Genomic DNA, 18,636 nt, shown 5'->3' on the forward strand with positions numbered 1-18,636 from the left:
GTTAGAGGAGATTCAGTAAAACAGGTACGTTAATGCACTATTGGTAGAGATGTGAATTGGTCCAGCTTTCGATTCTGGAAAGGGAACCATGCCCCAAAAGTTGCTAAACTGACCCTTTGATCTATCAATAACCCATTGAAACCTATACCCACAGGTGAGCAAAGAAAGAGAAAAAGGTCTCATATCTACAAAAATGTTTATAGTAATTATTTTCTAGTGCCAAAAAAGTGGAACCCAAGTTGGTATTCATCAGTTGGAGGAATGGCTGAGCAAATAATGGTATTTAAATGTAATAGAAACTATTGTGCCATAAGAAATAATGAAAGAGACAGTTGCAGAGAAATATCAGATTCGTATGAATAGATGCAGAGTAAAGTGAGCAGAGCCAGGCAAATAATTTCTACAAAAACAACATCATAAAGACAAACAACTTTGAAAAACTTAAGAACTCTCATCAATACAATGGCCAGAGTTCCAGAGAACCAGTGATAAAGCATTTTATCTCCTTCCTGACAGAGAAGTTAAGAACTGAAGTTATAGAATAAGATATACATGCATTTATATATGATATATACATGTATAATATATATACATATGATAAACATGTATAATATATACATATGTAAAATATACACATATATTATATGTGTGTGTATATAAATATATTTTTAGACACAGTCAGTGAGAGAATTTGTTTAGTGTGACTGTGCTGTGTTAGCAAATCACAACAGATGCTGAGAAGGGGAAGATAGGGCTACTTTCCCCAGATTCACCTTTTCCTATAATTTTTGGCCCAAAAGATGAGACTGGAGTTTCCCACCTATTTGAGGTTTTTTATAGTCTAAGTTTTCATCATGCTGCAATGTTATAACATTGTTGCCGTGAAACAAATTGCTCCCATATCATCCATGGTGTTTTTTTTCTCCTGAAGTAAATTGAGTCATTAAATCCTGTATATCAGTATAGATAAATCTTTGTCAAAGCAGAAACTCCCATGGTTAGCTATCCAAAGCTCTTCTCACCATTCGCTTTAGAATTACCCAGGAATTTATCATATATTCATAATTCTCTTTAGCTTTACAGCTTGCATTTAAGATGGTTTTCCTTTTTGATATGTTCTCTTTGTGAATGTTGGCTCTGTTTCTCCCAAAGAGTCTTAATAACTAACTCAAGGATGGGCAGGAATCATGTCAATTATAAATTTCTTCTGTATTTCCTCATACTTTCTAGTATAGTCAACATGAGAGCCCCGTAGCAAATTTCCTTGTAAAGCAAAAGATTCTTTCACTCCCAATATATATTTTTAATGAATCTTGGATTATTATATATTGGGTTTGCTTAGAGTAGAATTCCCCTGCATTGCAGTGGTATCTTTGATTGTTTCTTTGGGCAGAGATAGAGAAATAAAATTAGCTATTAAGTCGTTCTTAGGTTCCAAAATAATCACCGGGTAATGTCAAGCAGAAGTTGCTAAATGAGCAAGTGAAGGTTTGTATGTGTTCATTTGAAGCTTTTTGATTCTGCTCTTTTTTCAGATTCAATGCTCTATAAATTTTACTTACTGATGTTACTGCACCAAGTAATAGTTTAATGTATCATCTTATACAACCTTAAAGAACATGCTAGGGAGAAGACAAAGGGCACATCGTCTACCAGGGACTCAATTAAATCTGCTGAGAATGGAGCTGGTAAATTTTATAGGCTAGTAGATTTTTAAAATCAAATAAAATTAAAACTGTTGTCAAAACGGGTAACTGCAATCATGTTCATTGTAGGTGTATAAATTCCTTATATTTCCTATCAAGTGCTGTGCCTTGAATGTAGCAAGTGCCCAATAAATATTTATTGATTGAGGGGTTGGTTACATTCTTGCAAGATGGCTGGCTACCCGGGCCAATTACGGGAGTGGTGACCAAACCTCTGTGTTGGATTAGCAATGGTGTAAAAACTGAGGCTGCTGGTCTCATTCAACATGTCTTGCCTCTCCAGGTCGGACTTATCAGAAACATGGCTACCAGTGCTGTACCGAGTGACAATCTCCCCACATACAAGCTGGTAGTGGTTGGAGATGGTGGTGTGGGCAAGAGTGCCCTGACCATCCAGTTTTTCCAGAAGATCTTTGTGCCAGACTATGACCCCACCATTGAAGATTCTTACCTGAAGCACACAGAAATTGACAACCAGTGGGCCATCCTTGATGGTAAGCTTGGGAAACAAAGGCTCTTCATGAGATCTCCTGGGGATGGGGGGGGAGTGGGGTTGGCTCTGAATGCTTCGGAGTCAAACTGGGATAAATAATGAATGAGAGAGAGTATAAACAATAGCCTTGCATGCCACAAGGCTTTAATCTTGATTGATTTGTACTCACTGGATTTGGACAAAGGTCCAAAGTTCAAATCCTGGCTCTGCCATTTACTACCTATGTAAATCATTTAACCTCTCTAGGACCTAAAGTTTTCTTTTTCTTTTTTCTATTACAACTATTTATTATCTTTAAAAGCTTACAAATTTGATGATCAGTTATGCTAATGTTTCCCTTTCCCTTTTCTTTTCTTCTTTTTTTTTGTCTTTAAAATCCACTATTTGTTTTATGGGATGGTTATCTGGGAGTGTAAGGAAGAGATGTCATATTCAGGGAAATTATTGTAATTTTTTAAAAAGATATCAATAAAAACTTACTTAAAAAAATTTTTTAAAGAAGCTTACAAATTTGAGATGTTACCATTTTAAGAAACAGATTCATTAAACATTTAACAAAAACTGGTTTTCTGGTTCACCACATTTCTTGTCTATGTTACCTTACTGTCTAAAACGCAGCCAACAGGGCCTCAGTTCTTTCATCTGTAAAATGAGGGAGTTGGGCTCAATGGTATCTAAAGATCCCTTTTAATTCTAATTCTGTGATGCCATAAATATACTCTTTATTTTTTAAAGATAGAGGAAAGTCTAAGGGTTTTGATTAAGATTAAAGCCACCATGGCATAGTGAAAAGAACACTTAGGGTCAGGAGAGCTAGGATTCGAAAGCTGGTTCTACTGCCTTTGTGACCTAGTTCAAGTCATTTCATATCTTTGTGCCTCAGTTTTCTCATCTATAAAATGAAGAGATTGGACTAGGTCACCTCAGAGGTCCCTTCCAGAAGTTCCTTCTCAAAGTTGTAAAAGCTATCTGATCTTGTTCTCTTTCAAAATTCCTTTTTTCCCCCTCTTTGGCAAGGCAATCAGGGTTAAGTGACTTGGCCAGGGTCACACAGCTAGTAAGTGTCAAGTGTCTGAGGCCAGATTTGTACTAGCTCCTCCTGACTCCAGAGCCACTGCTCTATCCACTGTGCCAACTAGCTGCCCCTCTTTCAAAATTCTACCAACTTTTTAGGTTATCTGTGGCTGTTACTTTGTGTGTCCCCTAGTATTAGACAATATATGATTCCTTTCTTTTGTACCAGTCTCCTTGCTTTTCCAGAGACTCATAATAATGGCTTACATTTACATAGTGCTTACTATGTGCCATAAAATGATCTAGAGAAGGAAATGGCAAACCACTCCAGTATCTTTGCCAAGAAAACCTCAACTGGGGTCACGAAGAGTTGGAAACAAAGGAAATGACTCAACAACAATAAATATTATGTGCCAGGCACTGTACTAAGCCCTTTGCAATTATTATCTTATTTGATCCTCACAAAAATATGGAAAGGTAGGTGCTAAAATTATCCCCATTTTACAGATGAGGAAACTGAGGCAAAAGGGGTTTAAGTGATTTGCCCAGAGTCACATGGCTAGAATCATAAAATCTCATCAGAGCTGTTGGGGATCTTAAAGAACATTTTGTTCAAACTCTTCATTTTTAAATTTTTAATTGGTATCTTTCATTTCCAAACATATATATTTTGATCAATATATTGATATTGATATATTGATTTTAAAAATTGATGTATTTTCATTTCTGAACATATTCCTTGCCCCTAGAACCTCTTCCTTGCCACAAAGAATAGAAAAAGAAAGGGGGAAGGCAGGGCAGTTCAGCAAAACTAACTAACACGTCAGCTAAGCCTGATAGTATATTCAGCGTTCCATACCCATAGTTCCTCACCTATGCAAAGAAGCAGGGGGGAGTGGTAGAGGACACCAAGCTTGGTCATCATAATTATATGGCATTCAATTTGGGGATTTGTTGTTGTTTCTTCTTATTATTTTGTTGAGGTTGATTTGCATATCATTTTCCCAGTTGTCTTACTTCATTCTGCATCATTCTCCCCTCAAGTGTTTCTCGAATTCTTTATAATCAGTTTCTTAGAGCACAGTGAGATTCAATCACATTGTTGCACCACAGTTTGCTTAGATAGCCTTCAGCAGATGCAGGTATACTTTACCAGTTCTCTGCTAATACTGAAAGTGCTGCTATTCATATTTTGGTGTGTGTGGGACTTTTCTCTCTGTCTTTGACCTCCCTGGGCCTATGCCTTGGAGTAGAATCTCTGGGTCAAAGGGTAAGGACATTTTAGTCACTCTTTGGAGTCATTTCAGATTGCTTTCCAGAATGCTTGAAATGGTTGACTCCTTCACCAGCAGGGTGTTGGTCTACCTGGTTTTTTCAGGGCCCCTCCAATGTTGACTTCTCTCATCTTTTGTCATTTTTATCACTTTCCTGGGTGTGCTGTGAAACCTCTAAGTTGTTTTGATTTGCATTTTTTTCTCTTATAAACAATCTATAGCAGTTTTTTATATGGTATTTGGAGTTTGACATTCTTCTTTTGAGAACTATTTTGTTCATATTCTTTGACCACTTATCCATTGGAGAATGGCTCTTGGACTTAAACATTTATGTTCCTATATATTTTGAATATGAGACCTTTATCAGAAATGTTTTCTGCAAAGATATTTCTACCAATATATAGCTTCTCTTCTCATAGGGTCACTGATTTAGAGTTTGAAAGGACCCTGGAGGTCATTAAATCTGTGCCTGTTGTTTTACAGATGAGGAAACAGAGGCCCAGAGAGGTGAAGTCATTTGTTTGATGGTGTGAAACCATTTCAGTTTCAAGCAACTGGAATTTTTTATCTTTCGTGATTGCCACTAATTTCTATCAATTTCTTATTTTACCATTGAAGACTCTGAAATCCAGACAAGTGAAATCAAAAATTTCAAGGCTGGAAGCCACGTAGACCAATCCATAGAAACATGAATCCCCACTTCAACACTCCAGAAAAGAAGTCATCCAGCCCAGGCTGCCCAAGGCAAACAACTAAGCATCTAACTGGGGACTTTCCCATTCCCAGGCCCCAAAAGAATCTTACCATGCCCTCTCCGTTTACCTATACCCTCTTCCCTTACTACAGATTACAATGAAACATCTGCAGCACAGCTCAACGTACTCCCAGATCCCCACCAAAGTACATTCCCCTGAAAAGCGATAGAGAGCAGAGCTGAGACTTATTAAATTTTCCACCCACCCCTCAGCTTTGTTTCAGGGATTGGCTGCATGATTATTTGTGTAGTGCTAGGAAATAAATGGCATCTTGAGTACCAAGGTGGGAGGGATGTCTCCCAAGAGACTATGCACAAATGATTCCTTGATTTAACAACCTAATCTCTGTGTTCTCAGAAGCCAGAGCAAAGGGACTCATATTGTAGAAAACATTTCTCCTTCATTTCTCCTCAAACTACACTTCTTATAGAATCGTGCCTAATCGTGCTAAAATGTGGAGGAAATATTAGTCAGGAAGAGGTGATCTCATGCTAATTAAAGGACTCTGTCAAAAGATCTTCATGTCATTGCTTGGCAAGCCACTTCAATCCACTTTTTTTTGTGCCTGACAGCTGGCAAAATCCATGTTTTCCATGAGCTCCGTATTTCATGGTGACCTCTCTTCCACTGTTCATTCTTTGTACTTAACAAAGGGGAGAAGAGATAGACATTTTTGATTAAGTTTAAATAAGATTTTGTGGTTTTAAAGGCAGGCATTCACAAAGAGACAGGTATTGTGTGAACAATGAGATCGCAGAGCAGGGGTGGGCTGTCAAAAATGAAGCTGATGCCCAAGACAGGCCTACTCACTCTTTTTCCTCCTCTGAAGAATGATATAATGAAAACCCTGGTGCAGCTGTCAAACAGTAATGATTACTTCAGGATGAAAAGTCTTAATGCTTTTAGAAAATCAGAATAAAAGTCATATCAACTTTACATTCACAGTGGGGAAAGTTGGCCTGCTAGTGAGATACTACTGTGAGAACATTGCATGGGGTTGACTTTGCTAATTAGCAAAAGCCCAAGATCCATCCGCATTTCTCTAGGAGATGTCATTCTAAGGCCTCTTTTCCCATTTATCAGGGCAGTTTCTTGTACATCTGGAGGCAGCAAGTTGCATATAAGTGGGTCAAAGTATCACCTTTCCAGGCAAGTAAGTTTTAATTAAATTTTTAATTCCCGTAACATTTTATTTTTTAAGAGGGGAAAAAATAGCCCTGGACATTGGCTTATTTCTTGAAAAAAGAGTAAAATATTTTTAAAGTAGTCAGGGGAGGAGGGAAGACTTATTGAACGGCCTCACAGAATGTTAGAGACGGATGGTTCAATCCCCTTATTTTACAGATAAAAATACTGAGGCCCAGAAAGATGATTTGCTGAGACAGCTACTGAACAACATTAGAGAATGTTAGAGATGAATGAGCCTTCTAGTTCAGTCCCCTTATTTTACAGATATAGAAACTGAAGCCCAGAAAGGTAAAGTCTTTTGCCTGAAGTAACCAAGCTGGTAAATGTTAGAGTTACGACTCGAATACTAATTTTCTGATTCCAAACCAAGTATTCTCTCTACAACACTACATTGTCATACAGTGTCTGTTAGAACAATTTCTTTTTCCTTGTTTTTTTTTCCTTTTTCTTCTTTTTTTTCAATGGGTGAATATTTTCTAGGTAGATTCAATAATAAAATAATAAAAGCTACAGCTTTGGGGAAAGTAAAGAGGAAGACATGTGATGCCTGGGTTTACCAAGCCTAGCTTTATTTCTTTCTAGGAACTCTGCTTTTAATTTAGGTAACCTTTTACCAGCTAGGTGATGATATCTGAATTATAACCTCATGCCATACTCTTTTTTTTTTTAGGTGTGACTTGCTTTGAAAAAAAGTACATAATCAATTCAACATGTTACTTTTATGTAACTTTTATTTTATTTTACTTTATTTTCTTTTCCTTCCTTCTTCATTCTACCATTTTCATGTTAACCAAATCAAAGATGAATATATTTTCTCACTGAGTTATAAGTGGGGGAAAAAAAGAATGTTTTATTAAAACACAAACTTTACCTAGTATACTAAATCTGTAGTTGAAAAGGTGATTCTCAATTTCAACCAAGGCATGGGAAGATAGAATTATGATATTGTTAAAGGTATAATTGGCACAATGGGATAATACTGGCCTTCATGTTGCAGGAGCAAGGTTCAAATCCTGGCTTTGGTATTTACTTGCCATGTGACATTAAACAAGTCATTTCATGTCTCTGGGGCTCACTTTCTTCATAGGTAAAATGAAGGAATTGAATTAGATGGCAGAGCTCTCTAAATCTATGATTCTATGGTCAGCATTCATGAACTTTCACCAGTATTGCTTACTCTAATTTTGGTTTTATCTCTGGCTTGAATAAACCACAACTTTCTAGCTTCCCCTAAACTTTTCAACTTTGTACCCTCACAAGTCTTAATTTCTGCACTGAGACTTTCAGACTTTTTTTTAGGAATCAAACCCCTTGTAATTTTCCCTATTTTCAGCTTATCCACAATCAGTCAATAAATACACATTTATTAAGCACTTACTAGTATCCAGGTGCTGTACTAAGGTGCTGGGGATACAAAAAAAAAAGGTAAAAGACAGTTCCTGCCCTCAAGGAGCTCACAGTCTAATGGGAGAGACAACATGTAAAGACTCATGATGGAAAATGCTATCCACATCTAGAGAAAGAACTGATAGTGTCTGAATACAGATCAAAGCATACTGTTTTTCACTTTATTTTTTTGTTTTTTTTTTCCTTTGAGTCTGTGTCTTCTTTCACAGTATGACTAATATGGAAATATGTTTTGCATGACGGCACATATGTAACCTATATCAAATTGCTTACCATCTCAGGTAGGGGGGAGGTGAAAGCTGGAGAAAGAAAATTTGGAACTCAAATTTTTTTTTGAATGAATGTTAAAAGGGGGCAGCTAGGCAGTGCAGTGGATAGAGCTTTGGCTTTGGAGTCAGGAGGACCTGAGTTCAAATCCAGCCTCAGACACAAATACTTACTAGCTGTGTGACTCTGGGCAAGTCACTTAACCCTGATTGCCTCACCGAAAACCAAAAAAAAAAAAAGAATGTTAAAAGTTGTCTTTACATTTAATTGGAAAAAAATGAAATATTTTTAAAGAAATTTTTAATTAAATATATTTTTTTTATTTTAAAAATTAAAAAAAAAAATTTAAACCACATCCAGACAAGATAGATATAGATAAAGGTAAGAGAAAGTAGAATGAAGTCAATTACAAATGAAATGCTGGAGAATTTAGAGAAGAGACCAATAAAGAGCCCCTTAGCTCACCTGCTAGTTTTCACGTTTAGCCATCAATCCACATGTATTTATTAAGCACCTGCTATGTTCCAGGCCCTGCAAGGGATACTGGAGATACAAAGGCAAAAATGAAAGAGTCCCTGTCCTCCAAAGACCTTACATTCTATGAAAGACAAAGTTTGTCTTTCTTGTTTCCTAGGACATCCCCATGAGGTATTGGTTAAGGTCACACAAGAGCTGGGGCAGAAACCCAAGTCTTTCTGATTCCAAGACCAGTGCTCTTTGCATTCAAGCATGCTGCTTCTTAAAATCCAATATTAAGTATTCAGAAAAGAGAAACATGAATCCAGGCTGGTGCAGTTGAAAGCAGCTTTTCTTTCCCTTTACCTATGTTTATTTGAGTCATCTATCTTAAGCTTTCAAATCCAAAATTAACACCTAGTTTGTGCCAAAGATTTAAGTTTACTCTTTAATTACTCTTCTGCTGATTAAGTTAGGTGGCACAGTGAATAGAGTGCCTGACCTGGAGTCAGAAAGACCTGAGTTCAGATTTAACCTCAGACACTAGCTGTGTGACCCTGCGCAAATCACTCATTCCTGTTTGCCTCAGTTTCCTCATCTGTCAAATGAGCTGCAGAAGGAAATGGCAAGCCACTCCAATGTCTTTGCCAAGAAAACCCCAAATGGAGCCATGAAAAATTTAAATACAACTGATCAACAAGAGCTTTTCATTCACTTATAGATCTATTTCTATTTATTTTTTTTCTTTAACCCTTTTTGGGTCATAGACTCCTTTCTGTCTAGTGAATTCTATGAACCCCTTCTCAGAATAAGGTTTTTAAATGCATAAAATATGTTGGATTACAAAAGAAAACAATTAGATTGAAATCAAGATGTTATTTTTTCCCCATCCAGTTCACAGCTACCCTGAAATTTATCCAGGAACCCCTTCTGTGAACCCCAGGTGAAGAACCCCTGCTGAAAGGAACCATACCTCTTCTCTAGAATTTAGGATAATTTCAACAGACCTATAAAGAGATTTCAGAAGTTTTACGAAAGTATAACATGGTCATTTTCACACGCTATTATGTTTTATTCATGTAAATTGATTACCCCCATGATGTTTTACAAAGGATTGGCTGTGAGAGATTGAATTACTAAAAGAAGACAGAAGTTGAGGGGGATTCATGAGCATACTTGGTGCTGTTGCTAAAATAACTAAACCAGCACTCTTTACACACACACACACACACACACACACACACACACACACGCACGCACGCGCATATTCTCCTTCCACCTCCCCCCAAATACTCATAGACATAGAATCTTAGAGCTGAAAAGGGTCCTTAGAGATCATCTAATCTAATGTCCTCATTTTAAGATGAGAAAACTAAGGCCTAGAGAGTTTGTGACTAGCCCAAGGTCATACAGGTAGTGAGTGTCAAAGTTGAGACAAGGACCTAAGTCTCTTGACTCCCAGTCCAGACCATTAGCTACCACACTTGATACTGAGAAAGGAGCCACTCTGAATTACCCATGGTGTTAGAGAGCGCACATACAAACATACACAGACACATACACACACACACACACTATTGGGATGGGAAAAGAATCAAAAAATCTACCCCATCAAATGAGAGCTGCTAAATAAAAGTAAACGTTTTTAGGTTTTTTTCAAAGTGAAGCATTTGTTACATTTGCAACCACTTTATAGGTTTTAGGTTACAGGGTTTGTATTTCAAATAATTTAGAAAGGGCTAGTGAATGGACATAGTACTTAGAGCTTGGTCAGACATCAAAGACACCAAGGTCATTGCTGGTCACCTTGACTTTTGTCCTGCCACTGGACTTCAATGGCACAGGAAAAGAGAGACTGACAACTTTGTGCAACTCTGCCTCACTTAAATTCAATTCATGAGTCAAGACATCATCCCGTGATTCTGCAGTTTAGGTAGTCACCACCAGATGAATGGTAATCACTGGAGTTAAGACTGCAGTCAATTCAATTTAAACATCATTTTAAAAGCACCTACTATGTACTAGATTCTAGGGATGCAAAAACAAACATAGACCCTGACCTCAGATCATACATGTCGTCTGCAAATATAGAAATTAATATAAATAGTATAAATATTTAATCACTAATTTTGATACAACATGGAATACAATTTAGATCTAGATTTAAATAAATACAGATACTAGGTATCATTAAATACCTTCCTAACTCCTTAACATCAAATGTTACTTATCACTACTAATATAATCCTGACTTAATTTTCCTTTAAAAAGGATTCATCCACCTTACCTTTCTTTCTCAGTTTCCTTTGAATCATTGTGGACCTTTTCCTCTTCTCTCTACGGTGATCTGGACAGCTCCCATGGGCATAGTTATCATCTCCATGTATATGGATCTCAAATCTACAACTCCAGCTCTCATCTCTGGATTAGAGCTCTCCTGAGCTCTAATCTTTGCATCACCAGCTGCCTGCTGTACCTCAGAAACACAATAAGTTCAAAGATGAACTCATAATTTTTTATCTGAAGCCCACCCCTCTTGTAACTTTCCTGTTTCTGTCAAAGGTGCTTTATCCTTCGTGACAGCCCAGACTTATAATCTTAAAGCCCTCCTCAGCTCCTTCCTCTCTCTCTGCCTCCATGCCAAAACAAATGGCTAGCTCTCGTTGATGTTCTTCACAGCATCTCTTGTATCCATCCCTTTCTTTCCACTCACATTAGCCAACACTTTTCTAGTTCAAGCCTATAATACTTCTCACCTAGACAACTGCAATAGCCTCCAACTTGGTCTCTTTGACTCTAGTCTCTCCCCTCTCCAATCTATCCTCCACTCAGCTGCCAATTTGATATTCCTGACCATGTTATTCTTCTATTTGAGAAGCTTTCAGTAGTTCCCTGTCTTCTTTAGGACATGATGCAAATGCCTTTGTCTGGAATGTAAAGCAATTCAAAATCTGGCTCCAACCTATATTTCTAGATTGATTTCATACCACTTCTCTTCAAGCGCTCATACCTGGAATGCTCTTTCTCCTTACATTTGCCTCTTGGAATCTCTAGGTCCCTTCAAGGAACAACTGAGGTGCACCCTCCTACAGGAGGTCCTTTCTGACTCACTAATTATTAGTATGCTCCCTCCCTCGTTTTACTTGATAAATATTTTGTATTCACTTTTGTTATTGTTGTTGTCATTTTTCAGTTGTGTTTGATTCTCCATGATCCCATTTGGGGTTTTTCTGGCAAAGATACTGGAGTGATGTGTCATTTCCTTCTCCAGCTCATTTTACACATGAGGAACTGAGGCAAACAGGGTCAAGTGACTTGCCCAGGGCCACACAGTAGTAAGTGTCTGAGGCCAGATTTGAACTCAGGAAGATGAGTGCTCCTGACTCCAGGGCTGGCACTCTATCCACTGCACCAATTAGCGGTCCCCACATTTTCTTATCTTTGTACATATAGCTTCTCTTCCCCTCTCCCCGTTACAATATAAGCTCCTTGAGCATAGAGACTATATCTCTAACACCTAGTATGGTGCCCAAAAGGCAGCAGGCACTTAGTAAATGCATCGTGAATTGACATCGCTTTCTCTCAGCAATTGTGTCTCAGACGAGAAAAAGTCCCAGGTCACGTATAGTTCTGCTTGCCCATGTCAGCTTATTCTAACCTGTTCACCCCTAGCTGCCAAAGACATGAAAGCAAGGTGATGTTTCTTAAAGCTTTTAAGGAATTTCTTAGAATTGTTCAGAGAGAAGGTGTTAATATGCGTGCTTAGCAGTCCTCACCTAGGCAGAGCTAACAGAATGTCTGACCTAGACGTGCTAACACAGTTCATGTTGCTTAGCTTTTGGCACACTCATTCTGTCTGACTCTCCAGTTCCTTTCTCTCTCTACATCTGTTTCCCCTGTGGCAAGTGGTAAACATTCATCCATCCAACAAACATTTATTAAACACTTTTAAACATTTATTAAGAACAAAGAGAAAAGGGAGATCATGCCAGTAATCAACATGTCTGCTGTCCCTGTTACTGCCCTTTTCTAATCAAGCATCTTCCTGGCAGTTAGTTTGACTAACATATGCTGCTCTTTATCTTTCCCCCCCTTTCTTCCTGCTGAATACTAAATCTCTATTGAAAAAGGCTGCATTTTTGCCCTGTGTGTTAAACTAAACCAGCAGTTTGATATCAGGTTTTGCCTGGCTATTATTTTGGTTCAGCAGTAGAAGGGGAGGAAATGCTGTGCTCAGAGTCCAGATGAAGTCCAGATGAAGCGACTGGACACTGGAATCTAAAAGTTGTTCAAGGTGAGATAACCTGAGGGTAAGGCTATCATCAGAAGCTCTGGGGCCCCAGAACCTTGGTCTCCTGATACCTAGCCCAGCACTTTTCCAAACACTATCTTTGGTTCTTTATAGCAGTTCTCTATTTGTTATATGTTGCAGCCTGCTCTTCAACATCGTCCATTTATTGATACTCATTTTTAATTCTTTCAAGACTTCATTGTTCCCTGACTCACACCCATACAAAAGTTTTTGAACACACTTCTTCCTATTTTAAGTAATTTGTTCCAACAGCCATGAAGATTAATAAAACAGGCAGGTGGAGCGCTTAGAGTTTAGTTGGGCAGTGAAGACAGCAAGGCCATCCACTGCATCCTAGGCTCCAGTCCTCTTGGCTTTGGTCTTGTCACTGGACTTCAGTGACTCAGGAAGAGAGAATAAAGCTGATTTTGCACAACTCTGCCTCACTTAAATCCAATTCACTCACAAGTCATCACCCATGATGTTACTGAACCTCTTCAAAAAATGAAGGACAAACTGCTTCAGGTTTTATTCATCCAGGCAAGGCCCAAATTTTTAATCGATTATTTATTCATTTTTAAGATTTTTTAAAAACAATTTTTGAGTTTCAAATTCTCTTCCTCCCTACCATTCCTCCCCTACCCATTGAAAAGGCAAGCAATATGATATCAATTATACATGTGAAATCATATAGAACATATTTCCATATTAGCCATGTTACAAAAAAAAAGCAAGAAAAATAAGAAAAATTTTAAAATTATACTTCAATGTGCACTCAGCGTTCCATCAGTTCTCTCTCTGGAGGTGGATCAATGCCCCAATTCTAAGTGAATTGTCCCATGAGATTCCATTAGCTGCTGAGGTCCTAGCCAAATGCATCTGGACAATACTAGGCTACTTAGTTATCTCTTTAGGTTTCATATCCTGGCCCACAAGGACACATGGGGACAAATAGTTCTGACCTCTGCTCCCACTCTTTTCACACTCTCAGGGCCCTTATTCACAAATAAAAAGGACCTATCCACCATATTAGCCATCTGAAACAGCAGCAAGGTTGTCTTCCCAAATTTTCATAGATAAAATGGTTAACAAATTATTCTCAAAAGGACAGACAGCCTGGCATCTCCTTCTTTATGAAAATATATTGAGACACCCCACTCTCTTCCCTTTCTGTGTCAATGCTCAGGATCTGGAAGGTGGTGATCCTTTATGTATCATGACTAAAGGCCTCTTGGCAATGTTGGGGAATGCTTTAGCAGATTGGATTGGCCACCAGCATTCTGTTGAGTTTTTCTTGCTTTCAGATAAATATATTAGTAGGGTTTTTTGGCTTAGTTACCTGACTTCCCGAACACTCTTTGTTTTAATAGCATCTACTCAGCATAATTACTTGTCATTTCTATATTCTGTTTACTTTGCCTGGACTCTTAAGGGGGAAGCCTACTGGAATCCAAATTCAGCAATGTCCCTGATTTCAGAGAATGTTTGAGAGAAGAGAATTATGATTAGGCTAGTGCTTTGCTACAGGATGGAAAAATATGCTTCCCTCCTTCTACCCTGCCCTCTACTATAGATTAAAGAAAAGTAAGATAGGATAAAGAAACTAGAAAGGTTAGAGAAACCTAGGACTGCTGCATCCATCATACAGTATCTTCCTAATGAGAATCCAGTTTTGTGTGCAAAATATCAGGCACACCCATACTAAAATATAAAGACTGGACCAAAGCATATCACAGATCCACATTCAAATACTTCTTGGATTACTAATCATGTTGAATTTCACATTATTCATTATAATAAGTAATGGAAAATTGGTGTTCTCAGTGCATAAGGAAGGCATGTACTTAGTTTCTTGCCACTGGTCTTTGAAATATAACCTCCAACAATAGAAAAGAATCTTAACCTCTCCTGGGGCTATCTTTTCCAGGAGACCTGTTAGTACCATTACCCTCTTTTTCCTACAAGAGAAGGGTGTTCTTTCTTCCTGGCAAACCCAGACAGGAAGTAGAGCATAATTTTAGGTAGAGTCAGTGCATTGTACCTTTATTCATTCAAATTGAGCATAGTGCTTGGTTATACAAAAAGTGAGTGCCTAGTTTATAGATTATAGTGCCAAAAGATCTTAGAAGTGGAAGGGACAGTGGGATTCAACTTGTCTAAAACCACTTTACTTTAACAGATGAGGAAATAGGCTCAGAAAAGCAAAGTGATTTGTGCAAGGTCACACAGCCAGTTCGTGGCAGATAGGACTAAAACCCCGAAGCTCAAGCCTTTTCCTTCCTTCCTTTTCTTTCTACCTTTCTTTTGGATGTTTTCAGTGCTGTCTTGAAGGGAAAGAGAAAAGAAAATTAAGAGTCCTTTGTTTCTTGTCAGCTGCTCTGGCAAAAAAAAAAGTTTGGTGGCTAAAGTTAAGTCTAACGGTAAAATGAGCTTTTTGATGAACATAATCTCTCTTCCCCCTGGGACTGTAAAAAAGAATTATTTTTTTTTTCCATGCCTGATATAGGAAGAGTAGGAGGATTTAAGATTGAGAAAACATTAGTCACCCTAGAAGAGGAGAGGTGTTCTTATGATGCCAGACTTTAAGGGAAGAAAAAAGGGGAGAGAGAGTGAGTGTATGTGTCTGTCTCCTGAAGGACTTTGCCGGTGCTGTGAAATGGATGGTTTATATTGGCAGCGAGCCCCACTCAGCACCCTCCCCACTGTGGAACTCATCCCGGAGCCCAGATATTTGTTGCATTAATGTTGGCAGGGCTAACCTCCCTCTTTTTGCCAGCAATGTTCCTGAAACAGATTTAAATTGAAAAATTGGTTCTGTGCCGACATCATTTTGACTCCAACAGAAAAAAGCACATTTCCAGGCTCCTGTTTCCATTTTGCCAGTGACTGACATCAACACCCAGCCTCACACATGAAGTTTTGAAGCTTGGAGAGGTGTATTAAAATATTCACTTTGGCACGGGCAAGGACATAGAGCAAGTCATTAGGAAGAGAAGGCCTATGGTCTAGTATGATCCTGGTTTCGCCCTTCTAACAGTCTTTATAGTGATGATGCCTAACATTTAATAGCACATTGCAGTGAACAAAGAAATTTCACAGGCGCCATTTTGTTTCATCCTTACTACAATTCTGTGATGGAAGGGAAGCTTTGCTTTTCCTTGAGGAGAAAATGGAAGCTAAAAGGTGAAGTGATTTATTGAAAGTCAGTAAACACCTGAGCACAGACTACAACACAGGTTTCCTCAGTCTCCATCCCCTTCACTTACTATTCTACAACACTGTTTCCATGGTCTGGGCATTTTAGGGGATCATCCCATGAGGGGTAGAGTCCTTTACTGATATGCCACATTAGTAACATGCCTGGTAACCCCATACTCTCTATTAGCCACACTGCTTTGAGCCTAGTATTTGCTGAAGGATATTTTCTTTAGCAATCCTACCAAAAATAGCAGAACTACTCCCTGCCTATAGAATCAATTAACCAGTCAATAAGCATTCTCTATTTTGTTCCAGGCCCTATACTTGAGCATTGGGTATACAAATACAAATCAAAACCAGTCTCTGCCCTCAAAGAACTTACATTCAAATGGAGGAAACAATGTGCATAAAAATATTCATACTGAATATTTATACTGAACAGCTGGAAAACAGTGCTGGAAACATTTTCCCCATCACTTTCTTAAGTCTTAACAATCAAGAAAACAATCAATTGAACTCTACGAGCCTGGTTTGTCAAATTTGCTCATTTTTGAGGTGTAAATATTCACGATGAACATTGACCAGGCAATTTGACCGGATCCAGAACACTCCTGATGGAGGAGTAAGACTGTAGCATCTGGAAGGAGAGGAGGGAGCATGCAGGGGAAGATGGGAGGGGCCCAGAACAGGAAAAGGCCTGCTGCACTGCTGAATCTTGAAGATACCAAATGTAAACTCCTTAAAATCTTTTCCAATCTAGCTCTATCTCCCTCTATAGTTCTCCTACAGAAGCCTTCAGTTCTAGATAGCTTGGCCTAGTTCCTGTCTCTGAAAAAAAAGCGCTGCTCAGTTTTGATTTCCAGCCCTAGGTAACACCCAGTATACAGACCCCCACCATCACTAGAGTTTAGCAACTTGTGTGGAATTTATAAATTTAGAGACTTGCTTGGGACCCTGAGAAGTTAGGTGACTTTGACAAGGTCATGCAGTCAGTATTCATCAGAGGAAAGTCTTGAACCCAGATTTTCCTGACACAAAGGCCAACACTTTATCTACTTTGACATCTTTGCATATTCATAGGTGGTGATAATAACAGTAATAGCTCACAGTTCATATAATACTTTAGAGTTTACAAAGTGCCTTCCTCACAGTAACCCTGACCCGTGGGGACACCCTAGGAGCTCCTACATTGAATTTGTCTGTTTCCTGAATATGGACATTTTTATGTCTGTCAAAATACCATACTGGGTTTTGCTCACACTAAATAAATACTTACTGAATGAATGAGTATCTTTCTCTAAAGAATGACTTATACCCTATAGGTATTTTAGCCTTGTTAAACTCCATGTTAAAATTCCATTTTGGCTTTGAGGTTAAGAGCAATAATTCCAGATTTGTGGTTAAATTGCCACATTACTAAAACAAAACAAAAAATAACACTGCTGGCATACAGAGCATCTGGCATGTGAAAGAGGCCTGAATGTCACAATTATTGATTAAAATTCAAAAATCAATGAATTTCATTAGATTAAGCATAAATAGTGATTAGGTTTTAGAGGGCAAGGGAGGGGCAGAAGCAAGTGGGCATACGGGGTGAGATATTTCCAAAAGAAAAGAACTTACTCTGACATCACCAAAGAACAGGAAATAACGAAAGCTGGACTAGTACAGGGAAACCCAAGACCAGAAAGCAAAACCTCTGAGTAGGCAGAGAACTGGAATCCAGGATACACTGGTTTGTACTTGATTCTCTCAGGTACAGAAGGGAAAAGATCCTAGCTCCCAAATACTAGATGAACTCCAATACAGAATACCTAGTCAGACAATCACTGGTAGGATAGACATTTTATGAATTACATTAACCACAATAAATCAATATTTAGAGCTAGTCAGTAGAAAACAAATGAGAACTACTGAATGAATTTCACTAAGAGAAGGTTAGGATTTGTTAGTCATTAATAGTCAACCAATGTTCCTATGTTAAGTGCATATTATGTGCCAGGCATTCTGCTAGATACCAAGGATAGTAAGGTTCAAAACAAAACAGTCCCTGCCCTCAAAGAGCTTATATTCTGTCAGGATACAGTGCTGTCAATGAAAAGAGACAAACTAGCATAGCCACACTGGGACAGAATTCGGAGGATGTTGTAGCCTTGCAACTTCTTTCTCTACCAAAGAGAGGAAGCAGGATAAGTAATTCTCTTCTTAAAAGAAGACTTTGTATGGTTTGGGCCAAATCTATGCACATTTGAAAGAACAGAATTCCTAGAAAGACCCAAGAAGCTAGAGAAAATGGTGGGGGGGGGAAGAAGGGAGAGGGAGTGACTGTAGAACTGAGATCTCAGAGGAGGTGGTAAGGTCTAGAGTAGAGGGAAAGAAGTTAGCTTTACTGGGAAAGATAGAAATCTTTTCTTCTGGGACGGGAGGGAAATATGGAGGCTAGATATAGATGCTTTATTTGTTTGTTGTCCTGGAAGTTGAAGGAAGATACGTACTAACCTTGTATGATACCAACCTACTCAGTAAAAGACATTGTGAATACATCTGCTGGAAGTGAGAGTTTTCAAGGGAGATGCTGAGCCTAGGC

At 38.4% G+C, this 18,636-nt stretch overlaps 1 protein-coding gene across 2 annotated transcripts in view; it reads left to right on the forward strand.

The window, feature by feature from the left end:
* Positions 1-18,636, forward strand: part of MRAS (muscle RAS oncogene homolog) — a 118,312-nt gene that overhangs the window by 57,319 nt on the left and 42,357 nt on the right. For both annotated transcript variants that reach the window (XM_020986118.2, XM_078146780.1), the window contains one exon: positions 1,990-2,200. In XM_020986118.2, coding sequence (XP_020841777.1) covers positions 2,008-2,200 — 193 coding nt within the window. In that variant the 5' untranslated portion in view covers positions 1,990-2,007. The remainder of the gene's footprint in view (positions 1-1,989; positions 2,201-18,636) is intronic.

Source organism: Phascolarctos cinereus, unplaced genomic scaffold, assembly GCF_003287225.1.
Source record: "Phascolarctos cinereus isolate Bilbo 61053 unplaced genomic scaffold, phaCin_HiC Scaffold_726;HRSCAF=1367, whole genome shotgun sequence".
NCBI classification, from domain to species: Eukaryota; Metazoa; Chordata; class Mammalia; order Diprotodontia; family Phascolarctidae; genus Phascolarctos; species Phascolarctos cinereus.